The sequence below is a fragment of the Pundamilia nyererei genome, unplaced genomic scaffold (genome assembly GCF_000239375.1).
Source record: "Pundamilia nyererei isolate P.nyererei 1_Seehausen unplaced genomic scaffold, PunNye1.0 scaffold00145, whole genome shotgun sequence".
Taxonomy (NCBI): domain Eukaryota; kingdom Metazoa; phylum Chordata; class Actinopteri; order Cichliformes; family Cichlidae; genus Pundamilia; species Pundamilia nyererei.
Genome location: NW_005187546.1, coordinates 1,532,866 through 1,555,635, shown reverse-complemented (window position 1 = coordinate 1,555,635; position 22,770 = coordinate 1,532,866). Strand labels below are relative to the sequence as shown.

General features: G+C 43.3%; 2 protein-coding genes across 6 annotated transcripts in view; both read left to right on the top strand.

Annotated features, from left to right (window-relative positions):
* Positions 1-1,219, top strand: part of akap8l (A kinase (PRKA) anchor protein 8-like) — an 8,444-nt gene extending 7,225 nt beyond the window's left edge. Inside the window, exon 14 of the mRNA XM_005744610.1 lies at positions 173-1,219. Coding sequence (XP_005744667.1) covers positions 173-382 — 210 coding nt within the window. The 3' untranslated portion in view covers positions 383-1,219. The remainder of the gene's footprint in view (positions 1-172) is intronic.
* Positions 1,220-3,091: 1,872 nt separating this feature from the next.
* LOC102196200 (bromodomain-containing protein 4-like) lies at positions 3,092-22,741 on the top strand. Of its 5 annotated transcripts, none has more exons than XM_013913708.1 (22): positions 3,094-3,156; positions 4,795-4,946; positions 8,057-8,297; positions 8,398-8,490; positions 10,253-10,390; positions 10,501-10,633; positions 11,026-11,504; positions 11,599-11,967; positions 12,323-12,451; positions 14,176-14,397; positions 14,539-14,762; positions 14,840-14,937; positions 15,026-15,271; positions 15,523-15,621; positions 15,715-16,200; positions 17,599-18,192; positions 18,667-18,755; positions 18,931-19,048; positions 20,969-21,102; positions 21,247-21,437; positions 22,099-22,339; positions 22,447-22,741. In XM_013913708.1, the coding sequence occupies exons 3-22, from the start codon at positions 8,169-8,171 to the stop codon at positions 22,513-22,515; spliced, it is 4,281 nt and encodes a 1,426-aa protein (XP_013769162.1). In that variant the 5' UTR covers positions 3,094-3,156; positions 4,795-4,946; positions 8,057-8,168; the 3' UTR covers positions 22,516-22,741. The 5 variants fall into 5 exon arrangements, with proteins under 5 accessions (XP_013769160.1, XP_013769162.1, XP_013769161.1 ...); XM_013913707.1 differs by having other exon boundaries at positions 11,596-11,967; positions 15,526-15,621; XM_005744600.1 differs by having other exon boundaries at positions 11,596-11,967.
* Positions 22,742-22,770: the final 29 nt, after the last annotated feature.

The following is a 22,770-nucleotide window of genomic DNA, read 5'->3' as shown; positions in this document are numbered from 1 at the left end:
AGCAGCAGCAGCATCAGAAGCAGCAGCAGCATCAGAAGCAGCAGCAGCATCAGAAGCAGCAGCAGCATCAGAAGAAGCAGCAGCATCAGAAGAAGCAGCAGCATCAGAAGAAGCAGCAGCATCAGAAGAAGCAGCAGTAGCAGCAGCAGGCACAGAAGAGGAGGAGGAAAAGATGGAGGAGGAGCAAAAGATGGAGGAGGAGCAGGGGAACCAGAATGAGGAGAACCAGGATGAAGAGGAAGGTTTTGAAATTGGGGAGGAAGAGGATGAGGGATATGTGGTTCACGATGAGATTGGTGAAGAGGGATTACACGGTGACTTGGGAGATGAAGGATTGGAGGCAGCAGTGCACGAAGAGGAAGATGCCAATGATCATGAATGATTTCTGCTCTGTGTGAGAGAGAGTGAGAGAGTAACCTTTCCATCTGAACATCTGTTTGGACCAGTCTATGACCTGTACTGTCCAGTTTGACTGCCACATGTATTGTGGATTACATATACCTGCTCCCGTCATGTTTCACTGTCAGTCTGAGCTTGTTGTTTGAGTTTGATAAAAAGCAGTTGCACATTTTGTCTACTGCTCTTCTTCTTCACTTTCTTGCAGAGATTTACATGAAAGCAAATGTCAAAACTAGTAACTCTTGTCTTCTGCATGCATACAAAGTTAGGGGTAGACTTCTTTTTAAATATGAGAGTAGACCGGACGTGTGGTTTACCCTTCCTCAGTCTCAATGCTGAACTGATCTGTTCCCAGGAATAGCTTTGTACTCGGTGCAGACATGAGAGGCATTGTTGGACTTTTCATTTCAACATTGGCAAGAAGACACATGAGCATATTTATGAAAACGTCAAAGTAATTTTTTTTGTTGTTGTTGTTGTGCCTTTTTGTTAAAATGTAAGTTGTTTAGAATTAAGAAATTGCGGCTATTGTAACATTGAGATATATTGTGTACTTTTTTTGGGGGGGGGGGTCCAGAGTTTACACATTGTTATGGCTTTCAGGCCTTTCCCAGTATTGATGAATGACTGTTTTCCAAGCTTTTGGATAAATCTATTAGGAGGAGGGCTTTTTAACTCTGCAGGTGGGGCTGCCTGAGATGATTGAGGGGACTGTTTGTAGGATAAGCGTGCAACATTTTGAATATCATTCTGAATATTTTCAGTCATTTTAGTTTCATCTCGGTCTGGGAAAGAAATAAACTCGTTGACTAAATCAGTTTCTTTGTGTTAATTCCTAAATAAAAGTGAAATTAACTCAGTGGCTGCTTAAAAGGTGCCTTTACTAATTTGTGGCATCGATTCAACGAGGTGCTGGAAACGCTGCTCGTGGATTTTTGATTCATAATGATGATGGCAGCTGAATCTCCTGTTACATCACAGCCCTAAGGTGCTCTATTGGATTGAGATATGGTGACTGTTGAGGTGATTCGAGTACAGAGAGCTCATTATGTTTGAGAAAGTGTGCCAAAAAATTACCCTAACACTATAATGCCACCAGCCTCCTGAAGCATCGAGAGAAGGCAGGATGGATCTGTGCTTTCATGTGGTTTACACCAAACTCCGAGCCTGTCGAAATATCACAGCAGCAATCCGCTCATCAGACCAACAATATTTTTCCAGTCTTGTTGATTTATCCTGTGCAAACTGTGACCTCAGTTTCCTGTTCTTAGTTGGCAGGAGTTGCATCTGGTGTGGTCTTCTGAATAGAAAAGAATCGCTCTCTTTTTCTACATGTCTTTATTATAAGAACAATGAAACACAGTTTGCGATCTCTCAGTTGTGTGTAATGCATAATAACACAGGCATTTACATTTACACAAAGATGTGTACAAGTTAGTGCTGCTAGTGTAGTTCAACATTTAACATGTTACACATTCAGAGATGCTCTTATGCACATGCCGTAAACATCTAACCTCAACAAGGCAGTTTTTCACAGAGAGCTGCCACTCGCTGGATATTTTCTGTTTCAGAGCATCCTTTGTAAACTCTCGAGATGGCTGTGCGGGAAAATCCAGACCATCAGCAATGCCCGTCTAGCATTAACAACCATTCCACGTTTAAAGTCACTGAAGTCTGGATTTCAGCAGGTCGTCTTGGCCATGTCTACATGCCCAAATGCACTGAGATATTGCCATATGGTTAGTTGATGAGATATTTGTGTTAACAAGCTGGTGAACAAACATACTTAATGAAGTGGCCAGTAAGTTTGAATTGGAGAAGGACTGCATGTGTAGACCTTTAACGTAAACTGAGCAGGGTATCAAAAGCAAATCATCACATTTGTGATGTGTACATATTCACTGCTAATTTTGCACATTTTGATGCAGACTGTTGACCATAATTCTGATAACCTGTTGCAGAGGTTGTTTTGATACTGTGCTTTAATTTAACACCATCCCAACCACTAGGTGGTGTACCTACTCCCTCCTACCCAAGCACTGATAACAGTTTTCATAAACACGAGTGGTATAATATCTTCAAGGACACAGGAAAAGGCAGAAAAGCACAATTTACCGCCATTATCTCCATCAGTATTCAGCTGGATTGACATCTTCATGACTTTCACACTTACCAAACAGTAGAATGAGCCCTCATGCCACTCACACAGCATTACATCTGGAGGACCCCGCTCCCATCAAGATCTAAACATCTAATTACGCACAACAACCGTGCGCACACGGGCCTGAGATCAAATCGGGCAATAAAAGGTTATTTGCAGTAGGTCGATAAGCCGTATAACAAATTGTCAAGTTTTAGAAATGCTTTTAACTTCCGTTGTGTTCTCTATAGTTTGTAGAAAACGTATTTACAGAGGAAACAGATGTCAGCTCGGTGGCCTACGTGCCGTCCGTGCCGTGCACATTTAAGCTGTCAGCTTGTTTTCTACTAACTAAAAACAGGTTTTAGTGTACGCGCACTTTTTACTCGGTTATATATTTAGACCCACTCGTTTAGTAAAGTGAACACCGACCTGTCTCCTGACTGAAATGATTACAAGCTATTGCGTGATGTTAACCCAGGAGAGAGGGGAGGAGTTGTAGGTGACATTTGTTGGCCTGCCCCCCGTGCGTCTGACGTCATTGACGTGAAACGGGACTGTTTGTTCTGGATTTGGGGCGAGGAAGGTCTGTGAACGCTGACAACCGACTGAAGAAGGTAAAAATATCATTTTTCGCCTTCGTGTGGCTTACGTTCGTACACCAAACGAAAGCTTACGACCCCGGGGATCAGATAAAACGCTTACAGCGGGCATCGGTGGCATATTTCCCGCGCGCTCTGTGAGCGCTTCGGGAAGCGGAGCATGAGCTGTCTTCGCAAGGCCTTGCACCGGTTCGGGCACGCGATACAACTCATTTTTTTAGCTTTTAGGCGCGAGCGACTTGGTGTTGTTGTACATATTCTGCGTTGTGTCTTTCTCCTTTTAACGCTCGCGTAAAGGTCGTTTTTGTAGCAGCGGGCGCTGTCTGTTGTCAGTGTGCACGTTAGCTACATGTCGCTAACATGCTAGCGAGCTAGCTGCTAGGCTGTTTGTTTGTAGCCCCGTAGGCCGTATTCGTGACACAAGTTACGTTCTCTTGGTAGCGTAGTAAAGGCGCTATGGCGCAGAAGCTCATGTGAAATGTGACGTACGTCATTTCGAGAATATCAATCCCGTCAAAGTTGTATTCTGAAACGCAGTTTACGTGCGCAGCTGTCACTTGAGCATAGTGGAAATGGCGATGCGCCGACATGGAAGGTTAGCAAAGGAAAAGCTGAGGAGTAAAGTTGTTTTGCAACAAATTGGGTCGTTTTTATGATCCGGTTACCGGTAGATACTACGTAGTAGCAGTATGTGATACATTTCGCAGTATCGTTACGTCTAGTGGCTTTATCGATAGAATATTTGATTTGTTGTTTATCAGATTACCTGCGACACTGCTGCGTTCTTAACGTGCTGTGTATGTTGTGTGTAGTTCTATGCAGTTACGTAGTTTGGAGAATGACTTGGTCTTTCGTGTATTTTCCCGCAATATTTATTTATTTTGTCTCAAGCACTCGCTGCAGTGCTAACTGCTGCCCAGTTAGAATTATTATGCATATATTACACGTCTATATTCATTGATAAGGTAGTTATCAACATTCAATCCACTTAACTGGTAAATGTAGGGAACAATTATTCACTTATTTAATGTTTGTTTGTTTTTGTTTTTTTAACTAATGACGGATCTGTAGCTGGAATATGGATCTGTAACGGGTAACAGGCATAGAAAGAGATGTAAATAAAGCTTTTGGTCTTTAGTAGAAGAAACTGTCAGGGTGATGACAAACTAAATGTTAGCTGTTGTCTCTGATTCATTCATTTTGTCTCACTCAGAAATTCCTTTGACCTTTGATCTCAGGGGTACCAAAGGTCATCTGAAGCATGCCAAGGTTGTAGGTCAGGCAGAGTTCAGTTTTAATGCAAAAGAGTACCATATTAGCTCCTGTCACCTAATTTGTTCTAAGTTTGCTGTACATAAACAGTAGCACAAAAGACCTATGAAAACATGCATATATAGGACGCCCCCTCCCCGAAATCCTGAGTTATTGTTGCAAACTGCTCCATGTACTAGATGTTGACTGGGATAAAGAAGAGTAATGTGCCTGTATCATCCAGATGAGGGCTTTCAATTCTGTGTTTTGTGATGTGGAAGTGTTGTTTGCTATTGTGACAGTTTCAAGTTTGCACGAACAAAAAGGGCAGTTTGCACGAACAAAATCCAACAAACTACATAAATTGACTCTAATTCAATTTGTTATCTCGGTCTCTCACAGGTGTGACACTCGACTCTCTGTGTGTTGTGGTTTTTATGCTGCCGCAGCGTGTCACTAACAAACATCCCACATCACCCTGGGAAGTTGCCACCTCCCCAACTGAGATATGATCACACAACTGCTTTAGACCACAGCTGCACAGCTACAAACATGTAAGTCCACCAAAAATAATTGGCCTTTGAGTTGAGAGAGTTTAATGATGAGTTTTTTCTGCAAGATAATTACCAGTTTGTTTGTTTGTTTGTTTTTCATCTGTGATTAGAAAGTAAATACACTTACATTGTATTTTCAGCTTTTAAAAAGTCGCCATTATCATAAAACATTTCCATCAATCAGACTTTACCAAGGCATTCTTAAACCTGAACCCCAGTTTTATCTTGCCTTGTGTATAGTTATTATTAATATTACAAAATTTCTGATATTACTAACAAAACCTGAGTCTTAGATAAGGTATGCATTTGAAGTTCTGCCTCATCCTGTTGAGCTGTTCAGTCAATTCCTTCTGTAAATATTAGTGCATTTTTGTTGTTTTGCCTAAATTACAAATGCATGATTGATTTAAAAAAAAAAATACTCCAAGCTATGGATTTGTTTTGTAGTCTTTGTGCTTTTAGGACAAGTAAATGCTCTGCATTGTTTGTGGATATTTTATAGCTGGTGAAGCATGTTTACACTTTCTGCTTCCATTTGATGGATCAAAAACTTTGCAGGTTAACAGTCATAACGGTATTTGATCTTAAGCAATGATTCAATATTTATTCCCAGATGCTTTAAACTAAGAGTTTGATGTTGATGTGGAATGCATGCTTTTTGTTTGTGCACATAAACACACGTTGAGTCCTCAGTGCCTGATCCCAGTTTTCGCGCAGTAGTTTCAAGCACGTGATGACAAAATCAGATACTGAGTTTGAGTTAGAGCTGGGCGATATATCGAGTTTTTAAAACATATCGATATATTTTTATACGAGATATAAGATGTGACAATATCCTTTATATCGATATAGACTATGTTACGTTATAATTATAGTTGTGGAGCCGCAGGTTTGCCTCTCTTTCGTCCACTTTCGTCTCTACGCAACGTTACTCCGCCTCGCCTTAACTGAAGACAACTCCCCCTCCTACCCCATCGCTTCACGTGCAGGCAGCGACAAGACGGACACGGCAAATCTCCGTTAACGAGTTAGTGCGCATCGCCCCATGCGTGGGGCTGGACGGCGTCAACGTGCTAACGAGCTAAACATGCTAACGAGCTAACCGCGCTAACGAGCTAACAGCGCTAACCCTAAAATCCTTTCATTCTCTCAAAAATTGATAGCGCGCCTTATGTATGAATTCTGGTTGTGCTTGATGGCCGCGAACCGATTTTATGTGGAACACGGTGCTCAGCAATCTGTCAAAAATGCTTGAGTACGACTTTGGTAAGCTACGGAGCTGCACCGCTTGATAGATTGTCGGCGCATTACGGCTACCGAAGAGCTTCGCGGAGTGATACGTACTGTGCATCAACGTAATATTACCGTACTGTGTGTGTATAAGGACCATAAATGGCACCTGTAAGAGCCGTGGTTATGAAGCGGATTTCAAACTCCAGGCTATCAGTCACACAGTAAAACTTGGGAACAGAGCAGCTGTGAAATCTGTCTGTCTTTGTTATTACGCTCAGCGTCTTTTAGTTTACATTTGTTTAGCACAAAAACAACCTTGTTTTCTTTTATTTATGGAGCATTATTATTTAATGAATGCTCATAATTTAATTTTGAGTAATTTTTCATGACCATCTGTGCTGTATGTTAATAAAAGTGCCTGTGTGACATCTGGGACACAGCTTTGACTAAGAACTCTCTTTTTGTTCTTACTTTATGGCTTAAAAAAAATATATATCGAGATATATATCTTATATCGCCATCCAGCTAAAAAATATCGAGATATGAATTTTGGGTCATATCGCCCAGCCCTAGTTTGAGTCACAGCTTAAAGAGCAGTGAATGTGTCAAAGATGAGATCTTTATTGTTTTCTTGAGCGGGGTGAAAAAGATTGACCCTTTGCCAAGTTGCCTCTCTTTCTCACGCAGAGACCTTTGGCGATGTACTGTAGAAGAAAATGCTCACACTGGGTTGTGGTCGTGAGTAGGGATGGGTATCGTTTAGGTTTTATCCGATACCAGTACCAAACCGGTACTTTTGAAACAGTGCCGGTGCTTAAACAGTGCTCGAACCGGTGCTTAAAGAATGGAGAACACACACTTTGTCCAAAAACCTCTCATGTTCAGCTGGTTTTTTTGTAAAAACATTTATGGTATCACTCTTGGCTGGAAGCAGTGCTCAATCAATGGAAAAAACACCAATTTTGTCCAAAAACCTCTCATGTTTAGCTGTTTCCCACTTTTTCTTTGGTCATTTTAGCCTTTTTGGCCAGGGTGAAGGGAGTATCTGCCATCAAACAAGAAGACAGCCGCATGTAACTACGACGGTGTTTGCTAGTTCACCTTATATGCATTAATGTAATAACGTGGTTAGCCTACTCAATGTAAATTACACACGAACAACATTAAGCTACTCACGCAGAGAAGAACGGCTGCTGCTGCCATCATCATCCGTCATCATTTCTGCTACACTGGCAGGGCTAGGGGCCAGGACTCTCCTCTTTGGGTTTTTGGGGGATGTTGCTAACTCCGGGTCCGATAATAGGCAGCACACCCGCAGTAGATGTGCACGGTGTGAGGTCTCGCAGCAAGCTATCAAATACGGTGCATTTCTCGGCTTTTAACAAAATGCTATACGTCGCCAGGTGTTTCATCAGATTCGAGGAGTTACCTCCTGCACAGTATCACCTTAAAGCACTTGTTGCAGGCTGCTGAGTTTGCATCTTTTGCTGTGAAGTACAGCCAGACTTTTTATTCTGCAGCTCTGCTCTAAAAGAACGTACGTACCTGGGCCCGCCTACTATCCTCTGAAAGGCGGGCCCAGGTACGCCAAACGATTGGCTAGAATCTAAAGTGTATGACATCTCAGGAAAAAAAGCACCGACATGTGCGCTGCTTTTCGGTCTGGTTACTACCGTTTATGTCAGAACCGGTGCCATTACCGGTACCCATCCCTAGTCGTGAGACAGATAATTGAGACAGAACATGTAAAAAGTGGTCTGATCTAGATAGATTCAACGTGTGGCAGTAATGCTAAATGTGAGATACATTCTGAGAAAGTCATGTCAAAATTCTCATAACGGCTGCAGAGATAATGTTTTCCTCTGTGGTTCTTTCAGAGAGTCACGTGAGGAGTGGAATGGCCTGAAGGGGTTCCCCCCGGTCCCACCTGCCCCTGCCAGGTCCAATCTGCCTAAAGTGTCTGCTCAGCCACTGCAGCCCACCTCTGCGATGGGGGACGGACTGGAGGCAGGCAGCAGCCAGAACCCTACCTCCGCCCCACCGCCTATCCCCTTCAACCCTCCACCCCCCGAAACATGGAACCCCTCCAGACCCAAACGACAGACCAACCAGCTGCAGGTAGTAGGACGTTGATTTGTGAACCATGTCTGCTAGTGAAATGTCAGTTTCACTTATTTAATGTGTGTATAATTATTTTTTTGGTTTTGCTCTTTTTCAGTACTTGCAAAAAGTGGTATTGAAGACATTATGGAAACACAATTTTGCCTGGCCCTTCCAGGCTCCTGTAGATGCCATCAAACTCAATTTGCCTGTGAGTCACATGTGTGTTTGTTTCAGTGTGTGTGCAATAAGAGTTGAGCACAAAGATAGCTCTGTAACAACTAGTAAATGAATTCCATATGCAAAGTTTCACACAGTAGGACCCGGTGATGGTGGCACCCTGCAGTAAAACATGTCGCTGCCTTTTCTGCTTTTCAGAAAGTGTGTTTTTCTTTTCTGCATTTCCTCATTTGACACTTTGCGACACGTCACATTGAGTATTTCAGTTAAGTAGGGAAAAAAACTCTCCTGCAGTCTTCTGTGGTCTTCTAGTTATGGTTACCAAGGAGACACACAAGGTAGTACCTTTAGTCTTGGCACTGACTTTTTGCTGCAGGTGTTGGTTTTTCAGAGGGAGGATGTTAAGGATGCATCTAGGGCTGTGACTGCTGTTTTTGCTGTTGTTAAATTATGTGCTGTGATTGGAGGGTGATCTACTAACAGTGCAGTGATTTAGATACAAAGAAGCAGCCAGTTTATTTCAATAGCAACCAAAATTCTGTCAAGAAAAGCACAAATTAGAGGCTCAAGAAGCAGCAGACACCATGAAGGACTGAGTAATGTACTAATGAGAAGCGTATTACAGGGTAAGCACAGATCTGTTCAGCAGTTCAGATCAATGACAGGCAGCCGAAGGAGGATCGTTCTGTTTTTGATCCAAGGGTAGCTGATAGAAACTGTCAGGACTGTGTGACATTGTGACTGAGACTCAGGTGGAGTGCAGGATTGATCCAGAGGAGAGCTGGATCAAGCCTCCATCTCATTATGAACTATTTCACAATATAAACGTGAAATCTGTGAGTAACAGCTGACCCGTGCCATGTGCAGAAGACTACAAAACTTTATTTACCTCCAAATCTTGAGCCTCTGATTTCTTAATTATCTGTTGTTGTTGTTGTTGTTTTTGTTGTTGTTTATAATAATAATAACGTATACTTTATTGATCCCCGTGGGGAAATTCCTCTCTGCATTTACCCATTCACTCAGTGAAGCTCAGTGAGGTTTACATGACCTGCAACAGGATAATTCAGATTATTGTAACAATTTTTTAGTCCATCTTCTGAATGTTGTAGTTTTAATATGGCAGTAAGTTCATATTAGTTTCCCTGAACTTAAGATATTTTCCATTGAAATCAAGGAAAATTGGTTTGGAGAAAAAAAAAAAGATGGGAGGTAATTTTTGGAGGAATATTCAAAGAAAATAAATGGATGTCTTCTATGTATGAAAACAGAAGCGCTTTAAACCTAGAGTTTCTTTAATGTCCATTAAAATGAATGCAAAAAAGATTCCAAAGTCTCTAAAAATGTATTTGGAAAATGGTGCTCGGCTCCCTTAATCTTTGACCTCTGATAATTTTGTGGGCTATTTCACTAGTTTCACATTCATTCAGTAAATAGTCATTATGAGAGTCGGAAAGGAGGATTATCCAAATTCAAAACACAAAGATGGTGACAAGGAAAATGCTGAGCGCCGGGCTTGAGAATGGAATTTCACTAGCCTTTTCAGTAACCCATAAACTGAGTTCAGTCTATAATCCTGAGCAGCTTTCCTGAGTTACTTTACATGGTAAATATAATTCTTTAGGATCCTATTAGCATAGTATTTAAACTTGTGCAGGGAATAGCCAGTTTTCATATGAATGTCATTCCCTTGAGGAACTGGATGAGCTTTTAATTCTGTTTTCTTTCAACTCTCTTAATTATTCTTCTGTCTATCTAAAATACTAATACTCGTTTCCCTGCTCTTCTTTAAGGACTATTATAAGATCATAAAGAATCCTATGGACATGGGCACGATTAAAAAACGCCTGGAGAACAACTACTACTGGAATGCCCAGGAGTGTATCCAAGACTTTAACACCATGTTCACAAACTGCTACATCTACAACAAGGTCAGCCACATTAGAAGTTCTGCACACATGCGACTGCCCTGCTCAGCGACATTAAGAGACGTGGATTGTGGCTAATGTGCTCTGCGGTTTTCATCTGTTTGTGTGTTTAGCCCGGGGATGATATTGTCCTAATGGCAGAAGCCTTGGAAAAGCTCTTTCTCCAGAAGATTACAGAGATGCCGCAGGAGGAGACTGAGATTGCTGTGGTTACAAAGGGACGCAGAGGAGGCAGGCAGGACACAGGTATTATTTTAGCATCGTTCATTTGTTTTTCTGTGAAGCAGAAGAATTCTTCTTGCTGCTTTCCCTCAGTAGAATTGGTACTCCAACTTTATGCCAGAGGATGTGATTCTACTTCCTGGTGTACACTTAAGACTTCATGGAAGAGTTTCCATGCGTCACCAGCAGTGATATGCAAATGCTGCTAATCTAGCCAGCTCAGCTGGTATGTTTGGTTTCATTGTTGTCTGCTCTCCGCCACCCACTAAATCAGCCACACCTCATATGGAACTTTTATTGGGAAATCAGGTTTTGGTTATGTCATGCCTGTTGGTGATCTGCTTTAAACCTGTTGACCTAATGTTTAGCTATGCTAAAGTTTTGTCTTTGTGCTGCTCTCGTGTTCTTCCTTCTAGGTCTGATTTCAAAATCAGATTCAGGACATGACTCATCATCCCCCTCTACCACCCCGCATACACGAGGCTTTTCGTCCCCTTCAACCACTCCACATACCCGTGCTGCACCCGCCCCCCAAGGTTCTCCTGCCTTACCCCTGAGGTTGGACCAGGTGCTGGTCCAGCCTCTGGTCCAGCCTCTGGTCCAGCCTCTGGTCCAACCTCTGGTCCAGCCTCTGGTCCAGCCCCTGGTCCAGCCCCTGGCTCAGCCCTTGGCCCAGCCTCTGGTCCAGACTCTGGCCCAGAGTCTAGCCCAACCTCACCTTCCCCGTGTGCCTCCAACAACCACAAATCATGCGCCCCATCTGGGGCCTCCATTCTCCCTCACCACTTCAGACGTCCTGGCCCAGGGAATGACTTCAGTTCCACCTCCGACTGTGACTCACCCAGGCCTCCATCCTACTGCCCCCATACTGCAAAGTTCGCCTGCTCTCATCAAGGTAAGACAACATCTATTGTTACAAAGACACTTGCTGATGTGTTTGTTTTTTTTTTCCAGACTGTGACCTCTAAACTCTTCTGTTCCAACAGCAGAAGAAGAGCCAGAAGAGGAAAGCTGATACCACGACACCCACCGCCAACGATCAGCTCAGTGAATCGTCTCCCATTTCTGCCGAGACCCGGCCGCGCAGAGACAGCAGCCGCCCATCAAAGCAGCCCAAAAGAGAAGCATCACAGCCAGACTCTCAGCATCAACTTGGAGGAGTCTTGGAGATGGGAGGGTCAGGAACACCGAAGCGCCAGGAGCAGTTACGTTGGTGTGCACGCCTCGTCAGAGAGATGCTGTCTAAGAAACACGTGGCATATGCCTGGCCTTTTTACAAACCTGTTGATGCAAAAGCTCTCGGTCTCCACGACTACCATGAAATCATCAAGCACCCCATGGATCTCAGCACCATCAAGGTGATTTTATTACAACATGTACAAACCTGTTTTTATAGTTAGGAAGGTTTCAGCCTGAGTCTGCCTGTGATAAAATTTGCTCTTGATACCAAAGCTTTTTGACATTTTGCTGGATTTCTTTGTTTAGTTTGCTTTTATTTAATCTTTTTACCACAAACATTTAAACAACTAATGAGCCACACAAACGTCAGACAGTGAATAATAATCAAGAGGATGTAAACTAGGTAATACCAAATAAATAGCTAAGCTTCAGCTTGATAAGTCAACTTTTAAATTGCCAACGTGCATGTCTCGTGTGTCTTTAAATTTGCAGAATTTTGATCGCTACCGTTTTGTTTTTTTTAATCCCCTCCAGAAAAAGCTGGACAACAGACAGTACAGAGATGCTCAAGAATTTGCAGCAGACGTCAGGTTGATGTTCTCGAACTGTTACAAATACAACCCTCCAGACCACGATGTGGTTGCCATGGCACGCAAATTACAGGTAAACCACACATTTCACACACTGCAAACCGTAACCTACATTATATAACCTATATGTGCAAAAGTCTTTAGACCGCCCTCTAAATTTGGAAAAAAGCTCTTACCAAAATCTCATAGAAAAGTTTTGAACAATCACATAAAGTTCATAACCTTCTGTGCCCACACAATTTTGATCTTATTGTACAAAGGTTTGATTGTTAGGTGACATGCTTTGCAGTGTGTGGATGTGGACAATTTCCTCGTTATATCATGACATCTTAATGAGTTTTAACGTCTTATTGTTTATTCCATGTGTTTGATTTGCATTTTGTAGCTGCTGATCTGAACTCTTGATATGTGTAACAAAGAGGTTTTGGTGTAAGTAAAAGACTTTTAAGTTAAAGCATAAACATTAAGCTGGAAAAAAGAAAGTCAGAGATGACCTATCAGTGAGACAGCAGAGATTTTGGGATTGGCTAAATTCAGGCCTGAAGATCATTGCAGAACCCAAGTGGATGATTGCAGGATTGTTTTCTTTGTAAAGCAGTACACCTTTGCAGCATCTATCAAGCTGGTGTTGATTGATGACTGCTGTAGGTTACAGAGTAGTTTTTCTTATGTAGAAAACCTTTAAGTCAGCACCAAAGTAAAGTGAGAGAAAAAGAGCATGCACTAGGGCTGTGCGATATGACCAAAATCTCATATCCCGATATTAAACATCTACCCAATAACGATATAAATCACAAAAATTTAACATTTTCTGTAAATTCTGTGAATCTCGGGTAGCTGAAGTGTTTCCAGCTGGGCGTCGTGTAGCTGGAGTCGAGTGTTTTAACCGATGCATGAAACTACACATTTTTAGACAGGTTGTAACGGCCGCTGTTTTCTTTGTGAGTATTTATTACACGGCGTGCTGCGGGGGAAAGCCTGTTCTAACGTTTGAGTCTAAGGTTTATTTTTTTTAACACCCGGCGGCTCTTTTTTGCTTCTCATCCGTAAACACTCTGCATACTTTTTCACGTGATTCAGTTTATTTTGAAAAGTCTCAACAGGATCTTGAGCTTTATTGTGAAAGGTTTATGTGGAACATAAACAAGCAGACACGCGATGGTTTTACCGTCGTTGTTGCTAACCACAACGCATAAAAACAGGCGCTTGTCTGTCCATAGTGTGGTTATATTAAGTATAAGAGAAAGAGAGAACTTTAAGAAATTAATATAACCACTACAGTGACATCAAAACCATGAAAAAATATTGCCGTAAACAGTTTATTTTGCGACACCACGAAACAAACGATAGCGTAAAATGAAACAATAGTTTTTATATCGTCAGCCGATATATATCGTTATATCGAACAGCCCTAGCATGCACAGCAGTTAATTAAGCAGCACAAACTCCAGTACAACCTCGATGACTTCCAGCAGTCAGCTCTTCTCTTATTCATAGGCTGCTTACATATTACATGTTGCATCCTCTATTGCAGTTACATATCTGATAAAGCTTGCCTTGTGTTTGAGCTGCTGACCTTCTGCGACAAAGAAATGGAGGAAATTCACATAGAGGGTTAAAAAAAAAAGTCTATGGTGTACAGCATAAAAAGCTAGTGTGATTTAACAGTTTTAGAAGAGCTTCTAAAATAGAGATTTGAACCCGTAAAGGGCCAGTTCACCAAATAGCACAGTATCTGAACGTGTCTGTTGCTCCACTCGAGCTGACAGCTTTTCTTGCTGTCCTTCAATCTTACAGGACGTGTTTGAGATGCGTTTCGCCAAAATGCCCGATGACCCAGAGGAGCCAGTCCCTGTTCCCACCCCGTCATCAGCTCTCCACCCTGCCCCCTCCACTCGACAAGTCCCACCTCCTTCTGCCGCCTCGGAAGATGAGAGCTCGAGCTCCTCAGAATCAGAGTCTTCAGGAGGAGACTCGGAACAAGAAAGGAAACAGCGATTAGCTGAGTTACAGGAACAGGTTAGATGAGGGAAAGTTAAGGGGAGGTTGGCTAATTAGACACAAGAGTTGGGTTGGCCGTGTAGAATGGTCTGAGTAAAACACGGCTGAATGCTGGAGAATCAAATGTGCAGAGGCTTATCATCTGTGTGTGTGTTTCAGCTTAAAGCTGTCCATGAGCAGCTGGCAGCGCTCTCCCAGCCACAGGTCAGCAAGCCCAAGAAGAAAGAGAGGGAGAAGAAGGAAAAGAAGAAAGAAAAGCACAAGAAAAAAGTGGGAGCAGAGGAACCTTTGGAGACTCTCCCGCTTGCAATGCTTCAGGCATCTAAGAAAAGCAAAAGTAGTAAAGAACCTATCAGTGCAAAGAAAGACAGGAAAAAGCCCAGGTAGGTTTTCCAGACGTAAAACTGAGGTTATTGTACCTGCACTGCATGGAGCTCATCTAAGAACTTCTCATTTACAGTAAAAAAGAAGGAGTTAAAAATCCCCGGCCTGCTGTGCCCCCTCAGCCTGGGCCGACCCCTCTCGTCCCTTCGGCTTCTCTTGAAGATGTTGACATCGGTGCGTTAATTAAAGAACATATGATTGAGTTTTGTTGATATGCATGCCTGGGACTATTGTAAACCTATTGTAATGCGTCCTCCTCCAGACATGTCTGCTGACAGGTGCAAGCCAATGTCGTATGAGGAGAAGCGCCAGCTGAGCCTGGATATCAATAAGTTGCCCGGAGACAAGCTGGGCCGTGTCGTGCACATAATCCAAACCCGTGAGCCGTCGCTGAAAAACTCCAATCCGGATGAGATTGAGATTGACTTTGAGACGCTGAAGCCCTCCACGCTGAGAGAGCTAGAGAAGTATGTCTCAAGCTGCCTCAGGAAGAAGAAAAAACCATCAGGTAGGCTTTTTGCACATTTAGAACCTTTTTTTAAAACACTTTCACATAAGGTTCGTAATTCCAAAGATTCCCATGCGAGCTCTTGTTTTTAAGTCTTTGTTCCCCATGCTTTCCAGTTAACGTTATCTGGGTGCAATCTTACTTTCACATATTGATAGTTTCTTTTGGAAGATGTGTCGCTGCTTCTGTTATATTGGATTATGTGAACAATATTCTGTTTAATCTCTGAATGCTGTGGCTCTTTTTTGCAGCAGAGAAGCCTCTGGAAATGCCAAATGTGACAAAGATGAAGACGGGATCCTCATCTTCAGGCAGCAGTGACTCCTCAGATAGTGAAGACTCTGACAGTGGTAATATACACTCGGCAGTCTGCACCAGCAGAGTCCTAGGTTTTGTCTTCAACATGTTATATTTCTTCATTTCATATTGTGCTGTCTGTACAGGGCTGGTTCCCAAGCAACCGAAGAAGACTTCAACTAACAAGGACAGCAAGAGACCGCAGCACCAGTTCATCGGTAGTGGAGTGGGCCCAGTCACTTCTCAGCCACAGCAGCCTCAGCTTCAGCCTCAGTCACAGCTTCAGACACAGCTTCAGTCTCAGCTTCAGCTTCAGCTTCAGCCTCAGCTTCAACCTCAGACACAGCCTCAGGTGGTCCAGTCCAAACCACCATATATCCCGGCTCCAGCTATTTCCCTCCCTGTCCCTGTCCCCTCTCTGGATTCCTCCCAGCTATTGGCCTCAGGATTTGACCCTCTGGCCCACTTCATGAATTCTCACCTGACGCAGTCCAACACAGAGCCTAATGCAACCATTACTACTGCCAGTGCTCCTGTTGCCTCTGGCCTCCTCAATACCAACGCGCCCACCAACCAGACGCCTTCTGAGACGCACCCTTTCCTAAACCAACATCCCATCATCCCTTCTCCAGGTACGTCCACCAGAACAGGACTCTGCTAACAACTCTGTATTCACTTCATCAAGAGCCAAAAAAAGGTGGATTTTTATGCTTTCCCGTATTTTTGGCCATCTATGTACTGATGCATCCTCAAACACAACTCTGGAGTAATGAGTTCAGTGTCTGTCCAAGAACTACATGCGTGCTAAAAGCTTCAGACTGTCAGGCTGTTCAAATAATTTGTTTAAGGCACTTTTTTCTCCCATGCTTTTAGCTCTGATGTTGCAGAGAGTGGAGCAAGAGGTTACACCCAACTACTCTTTGTTATCAGTGGGCAGCCAATCAGAGCAAAACTTCCTTAAAGAGAGAGCAAAGGGAATTATATTGGGATGTTTCAGAGGGTGGACTAAATGAGGATCATTTTATACCAGTTATTCTTTAAGTCTCTAAGAATTAAAGCGTATAGCTTGAAGTGTGCATAATAGGCCTCCTTTATTGTGACAGTACATCTTTTAATAGCTGGAGATAATTATATGTTTATCACCAAAAAATGACTGTTCCATTTATTCAGAAGACAGCTGCCATCTTCTGTTACAACTTAACAGTTAATTGTTAATTGTTCAGACTGCTTGCTTCGTCAGTCAAAATAAAGTAAGTAAAATCACTGCTATAAAAATTTAGATTCTAAACTCCTGGAACTGTCCATAGTGTTTTTCTTCTCTTGTGAATACAATAATTCAAGAATGAAGTGACGTATGGTTTTCAAATTGATATCATAAGTACAGCTGCTAAAAATCTTAGACAAGTTCGAACCTCAGTGACCTCGACCTCAAGGTCAAGGAGGTCCACTTTTCTGAAAATCACCATGGATTTTTAAATTCATCTACTATCATCTACTATGAGAATGAGGAGTGGGGGCAGCAGTATTTTTGGTTTTATTGTATTGAGCAACACTATTAACTGTAAATGTTTTCAAGCTGGAGGCTCATGTCAGCTACTCAAAACACACATCAACGCTTGCTAGTCTGGACTTTCTTCTTCTTTCTCTTGGAGTTCTGCTCCTTCAGCAGCAGCTCTGTTTAATGCAGTTTCCTCTTCTCTACCTTCTCCTCCAGTATCGCTTCTTTTAAAACAATAAATGGCTGAATTATTCCAAAGTGACATGCTGCCATTGCGTAGTGTCTAGTAGTTTAAAGTGTTTGAGTAAGCCAAGGAAGGAAGAGCAGATAATTACATTTGCAAGGTTGTTGTGTGTTGTTTTTTTGTTTTTTTTAAATATGTCTGTAATCTATATGTAGGGAAATGGTGAAATATTTCAGTCTAATGAAAGGTGAAGCTTGAAGAGCTGGAGCTTTCATGATATACACATCCTCCTGTTTCCTGTGTTCTTTACATTCATGCCTTTCCCATTCTTCTCTCCTATGTTTACAGCAATCCATAATGCTCTTCCCCAGCAACCATCAAGACCTAGCAACCGTGCAGCGCCACTTCCACCCAAACCTGCACAGCCTCCTCCATCCTCCCTCCCTTCAATGCCTCCAGCTTCCTCACCTCAGCTTCAGCCCTCGCTTCCTCTCACCCTCCCCCCACAGCCTGTCCCCCGCCCTCGCGTCCCGTCACCGCCATCCCACGGCATCCTGGGCACCCTCTCGGCGCAGCCTCCCCAAGCCCTGCTGGAGGACGACGAGGAGCCAACGCCCACCAGCTCTGAGACCCCACCGCTCAGCCAGGTCCACAGCCTCCTGCAGTCACTTCAGCCCAGAGCCCCCACGCAAACGCTGCACACGCATTCTCCCGTGCAGCTGGGGCCGCCACTGCATGCGCAGGTCATGACAACAGCCGCCCCCGTTCTGACGCAGAGACACGGCTCAGGCCAAGCGCACATGCAGCAGTCGTTCCCGCATACGCACACGTCAACACCGCAGCAGCAGCAGAAGGGCGGGGTGCTGCAGCAGAAGGTACAGCAGCTGCAACAGCACCAACAGCAGCCATCGCCACAAAGCAAAGTGGAGCCTTTCACAACAGGTAAGGTGTCTTAATGCCTCATGGTCACACACATTCAGATAGCTGCTCTGCTGACAGCTGCTTCTTTCCAGTCAATTTCCCTCCACTGCTGTCGACAGACTGAGCAGATCACAAACAGACCTAGACCACAGATCTCACCACAGCCCATTCGCAGTCTTTGTCAGTGAACTGTACCAAGTAAAACTTATCCCAACATATTGTGTCATATCTGCACTTGGCCATAGTGTGGAGCAAAATCTCTGTCTTTTAAAACATTGCTACATGTTGCAAGGCGTCTGTCATGTGACCTGTGGTCACAGCTGAAAACATGAGGCTGCTCCTGTTGTGTAACAGCACAGTAAAACAATACTTGAAAGTTACAAATCACTGCACGTTGTGTCGACCCTAATGCCTGGTACCGATTAGACATAATCACTGTAGGCGCACATTAAATGAGGCATTTAATTAAATGATGGGACACCGATGTTTTTGCAGGTTGCCCCTCTCCGCTGATGATGCACTCTCCTCCGATGCCTGCGTTCCATTCAATGGGACAACAGTCGCCTCCACAGACCAAGAAGCATGTAAGTGATTTAGCATTGACTTTGTACTGTTTGTCTGTCTGGATTGGAAGTTAATGCCTCTCCTCATCTTATGTTTAAATGTATAGTTTGAACGAGTGAGTACAAACAAGTACAATAATCAGTTCAAATGTTAAAAAGAAGCAATTTGACAAAAGTGGTTGTTCATCCTGTGTAGGAGCAGAGGTCAAACATGGGGATCAAAGAAGAGAAGCTTTCCCAGTCACCAGTGCTGCCACCCTCGCCCTTCAGCCCAGGCGTTCGTCAGGATGCACACAAACCTGACAACAAACACAGTGAGTGCAAAAGTGTGCATGTGTCTGTTTTACAATCCAGTCGTATGTGAATAAAAAGAATCATACATTTAGCTGCAGGTAACTTTTTGCATTTTTTTTGTTGTGCTCAAACCTCATTGGTCAGCGGTCCCTCGTTTATCGAGTTACATTCTAAAAATAACCCACGAAAGGTGAAATTGCGAAGTAGCCAGTTTTATTTTTTGCAATTATTATAGATGTGTTAAGGCTGTAAAACCCTTCACTACACACTTTATACACTTTTTTCAGACAGGCATGAACATTTTCACACTTTTAAACAATCTCAAAGTTCAAACTTTCGTAGAAAAACAAGTTTAGTATTATAGAATGAAACCAAAGATCAAACCCTGTTTTCAGTTCCAGAACACGGGAATAGGGCAGCTGCAAGAGAATTCAACATTAGTGAGTCAATGGTACGGAGGTAGAGGAAGCAAAAACAATGAGTTGAGTAAAGTTTGACTTATCTGACTGTTTTGTTTTGCATAATGCACCTTATAATCCAGTGTGCCTTGTGGTCCGAAACATACGGTAACTTCTACCAGAAGTCCTACTTTTTGTGCGATGGTTAGCATCTTCCTTTGCCTTTTGGGTGCTACTGGAGGTACCTGTGATGGTGCAAAACGTTTCGTCAACATTGTTGTGTTTGTTGGGTAGAAAACCTGCAAACATACAGTACAGCACTTGTACTGACACTGCTAGCCATTAGTGGTGCAACGGATCAAAAATCTCACGGTTCGGATCGGATCACGGATCGGATCAATTTTCAGATCAGCGAAAAAAGACAAAAATTTAACATTTACTTATTGAAGTATTTTTTTCCTGTTAAAAACATTCAACTCAAGACTCATCCCACGCAATTATTAAAAAGAAATTATGGTACAAAATAGTACAGTCTTTGTATCTACCAATTCAATTGAATTTTATTTATAAAGCGCCAAATCACAATAACAGTCGCCTCAAAGCGCTTTATTATTGTAAGGTAGACCCTACAATAATACATAACGCTCATTATATCGCACTCCGCTGTGATATCATGAGCTTTTGTAGTAGTTAGGGCAACAGAAGACGCCTAGGACAGTTCAGCCACAACCTAAATCTTTTCCCGCTCATACATGCTTGGAACGATCTTGCCACTAAAGTGGACGCGAGCGGGATATCATAGCGTGGCTCAAGCACGTTGATCATAGTTTAAACCTCTTGTTTTGCACAATGGCATACGGCCTCCCGTCTGCAGCTAAACACCCCAATAGCTTTTGTAATAGCTTTAGCCCGCTTGGATTGGGCAGCAAAGGGTTGCTTAAATGCCGCAAACCCCTCTGCTCCTCCACTTGGATCGCTAGCGCTGGCCATAACTATCTCTTGACAGACCCACCATGCGCACCATACACATACTTTTTTTTTCTTCTTTTTCGAATCTTCGGATCACGTGCGTACCAAACCGTGGAGTGGGATCTGTTCAGATTACGGATGACCGTGATCCGTTGCACCACTACTAGCCATCGAAGATTTATGTGAATTTGACATGGTTAACAGCAAAATTACAAACAAAAAATAAATAAATCCGCAAACAGCGAGGCCACGAAAGGTGAACCGCATTATAGCAAGGGACCACTGTATATATCGAATCCAGAAGGCTTTTGTATGCATTCTCCCACAGTTCCCTATAGCCAGCTTATGGAAGCAGCATTGAGTCAAGTGTTGTTTTCATTGCAAAGTATTTTAACAGCTGTTCAGAACTAATGTCTGTCCAAACGAACACACCACAAACTAATCCTGGAGATTCCAAATAAAAAGTTTTCCAGCTAAAGCTCACAAAGGTTGTTGGATTTTAAAATGGAAATTAGTGTCGACGTGGCTTAAAGGGTGTAGTATATAGAGTTACTCTTTCTTTGTCTCTCACAGGGTTAGATATAAAGCCGATGGATGGCTCTCGTCCCATTTCGCATTTGGCAGACTCGCCTGCACCACCCTGCTCCCAGCAGGACAACAAAATCAAGCAAGAACCCAAAACTCCCATCGCTCCCAAGAAGGCACAGGTGTGTAGAAGCCTGAGATGAGAGAATAATTTCATAAGCCACATTAAACCAGACTGTCCTTCCTGGTTTCTTTTTTCTGTCCTTCATTTTGGCCTTTTTTAAAACTTGACCTGGTTTTTCTGTTTGTTTCTTTTCTTTTTATAGGAGGTCAAGATAAAGAACATGGGTTCTTGGGCCAGCCTGGCTCAAAAGTCCCAGTCCACACCGGCGTTCTCGGTGCGCTCTTCAAGCGACAGCTTTGAAAGATACAAGCAGGTCGCGAGAGAGAAGGAGGAGAGAGAGAGACAGCTGAAAGCACAGGCTGAACAGGCCAGGAGGGAGCAAGAGAAGCTACGGTGAGTGGGAGGTTAGCAGGTAATGTGTGACCAGGGAAACGTGTCAGAAGCTGTAATCCTATTAGAATTTAGCTTGACTTAAACAGTCATAAATATCGTGCTCATCACCACTTTATTGCTTTTGCTCATTTAATGGTTTAGTATCACACAGCTTAGTATCCTGCCAGCTGATGTAAATGTCAGACATTTCCGCCAAACTTACAAGTCAACTGTGAGTAAGTGTGAACTCTCACACTTTGATGTGAAACCTTGAAAGTGGGTTTCTCCGGTTGTGAATCAGCTGCTACGTTTTGGGTTGGTTTTCCCAGAATACTGAAACGACTACAAAGCATGAGCTGCACGAAAGGTGCAAGGAAAAAAGTAAAAATCAATAAAAAATATTATTTTATTAACGTGGGACAGTGTGCACTGCTTCATCTTGTCTTAAGACATTGCAGGGATTGAACGTGTAGTTAAACTGACAGAAAGTCGAGTTTCACTCACTTAAGATCAAAGTGGGTTGTATGTGACCCTCGATGCAAAACGAGGTTCAAGTTAACTGGACTAAAGAATCTGCTGTTGGTTAGGTTGTATTTGAGTGTGACCTTGATGGGAATCATTTATGGGCATCATGCAGTGCTGACTGCCAGCTGTCTCACTTTTTGTTTGCTTGTTGTCGCAGCCGTGACGACAAGGACACGGCGGAGCCGTTTCGCCGAGTGCCAGATGACGACCGCCGTCGCCCAAATCAGCAGTCGCCGCACGCTCCAGTTCCTCCAGCTTCGACTCCTCCCACTCACTCTCCGCAGGCCCCACCTACACAATCACAAGCCCCCCCACCCACCTCCGCTTCACAGAACACGCTCAACCAGGACAGGGCGACGGCACGGCGTGAGGCACAGGAGAGGCGCAGGAGAGAGGCGGTATGGGAGAGAAAAGGGGGGGGGGGGAAGAGGGAGGGAATTATTTTATGAATTTCTTTTTAGAATCTATCTTTCATGCTGCTTCTCGTCCTCTGGTTCCTCCGCAGATGGCAGACACCATTGACATCAATTTCCAGAGTGACCTGATGGCAATTTTTGAAGAGAATCTGTTCTGAGAGGAAGGCACGAGAGCAGGACCCCGTAGACTCACAAGAAGCAGATTTGCAGATCGCTTCCAAACACCCGTGCTGTGACACACACGGTCGCTGCTTACACAAATGCACACATCTGCATACACAGACTCAGTACTAACTGTCCCTTTCTCTCAGCAGTTGAAACAGCTGGTTTGTGTCGTGAATGAGAGATGAGGGGAAGTGAAATTAAAATAACAAGCCCCCCTTTTGTTTGTTTGTTTTTTGTTTTTGTTTGTC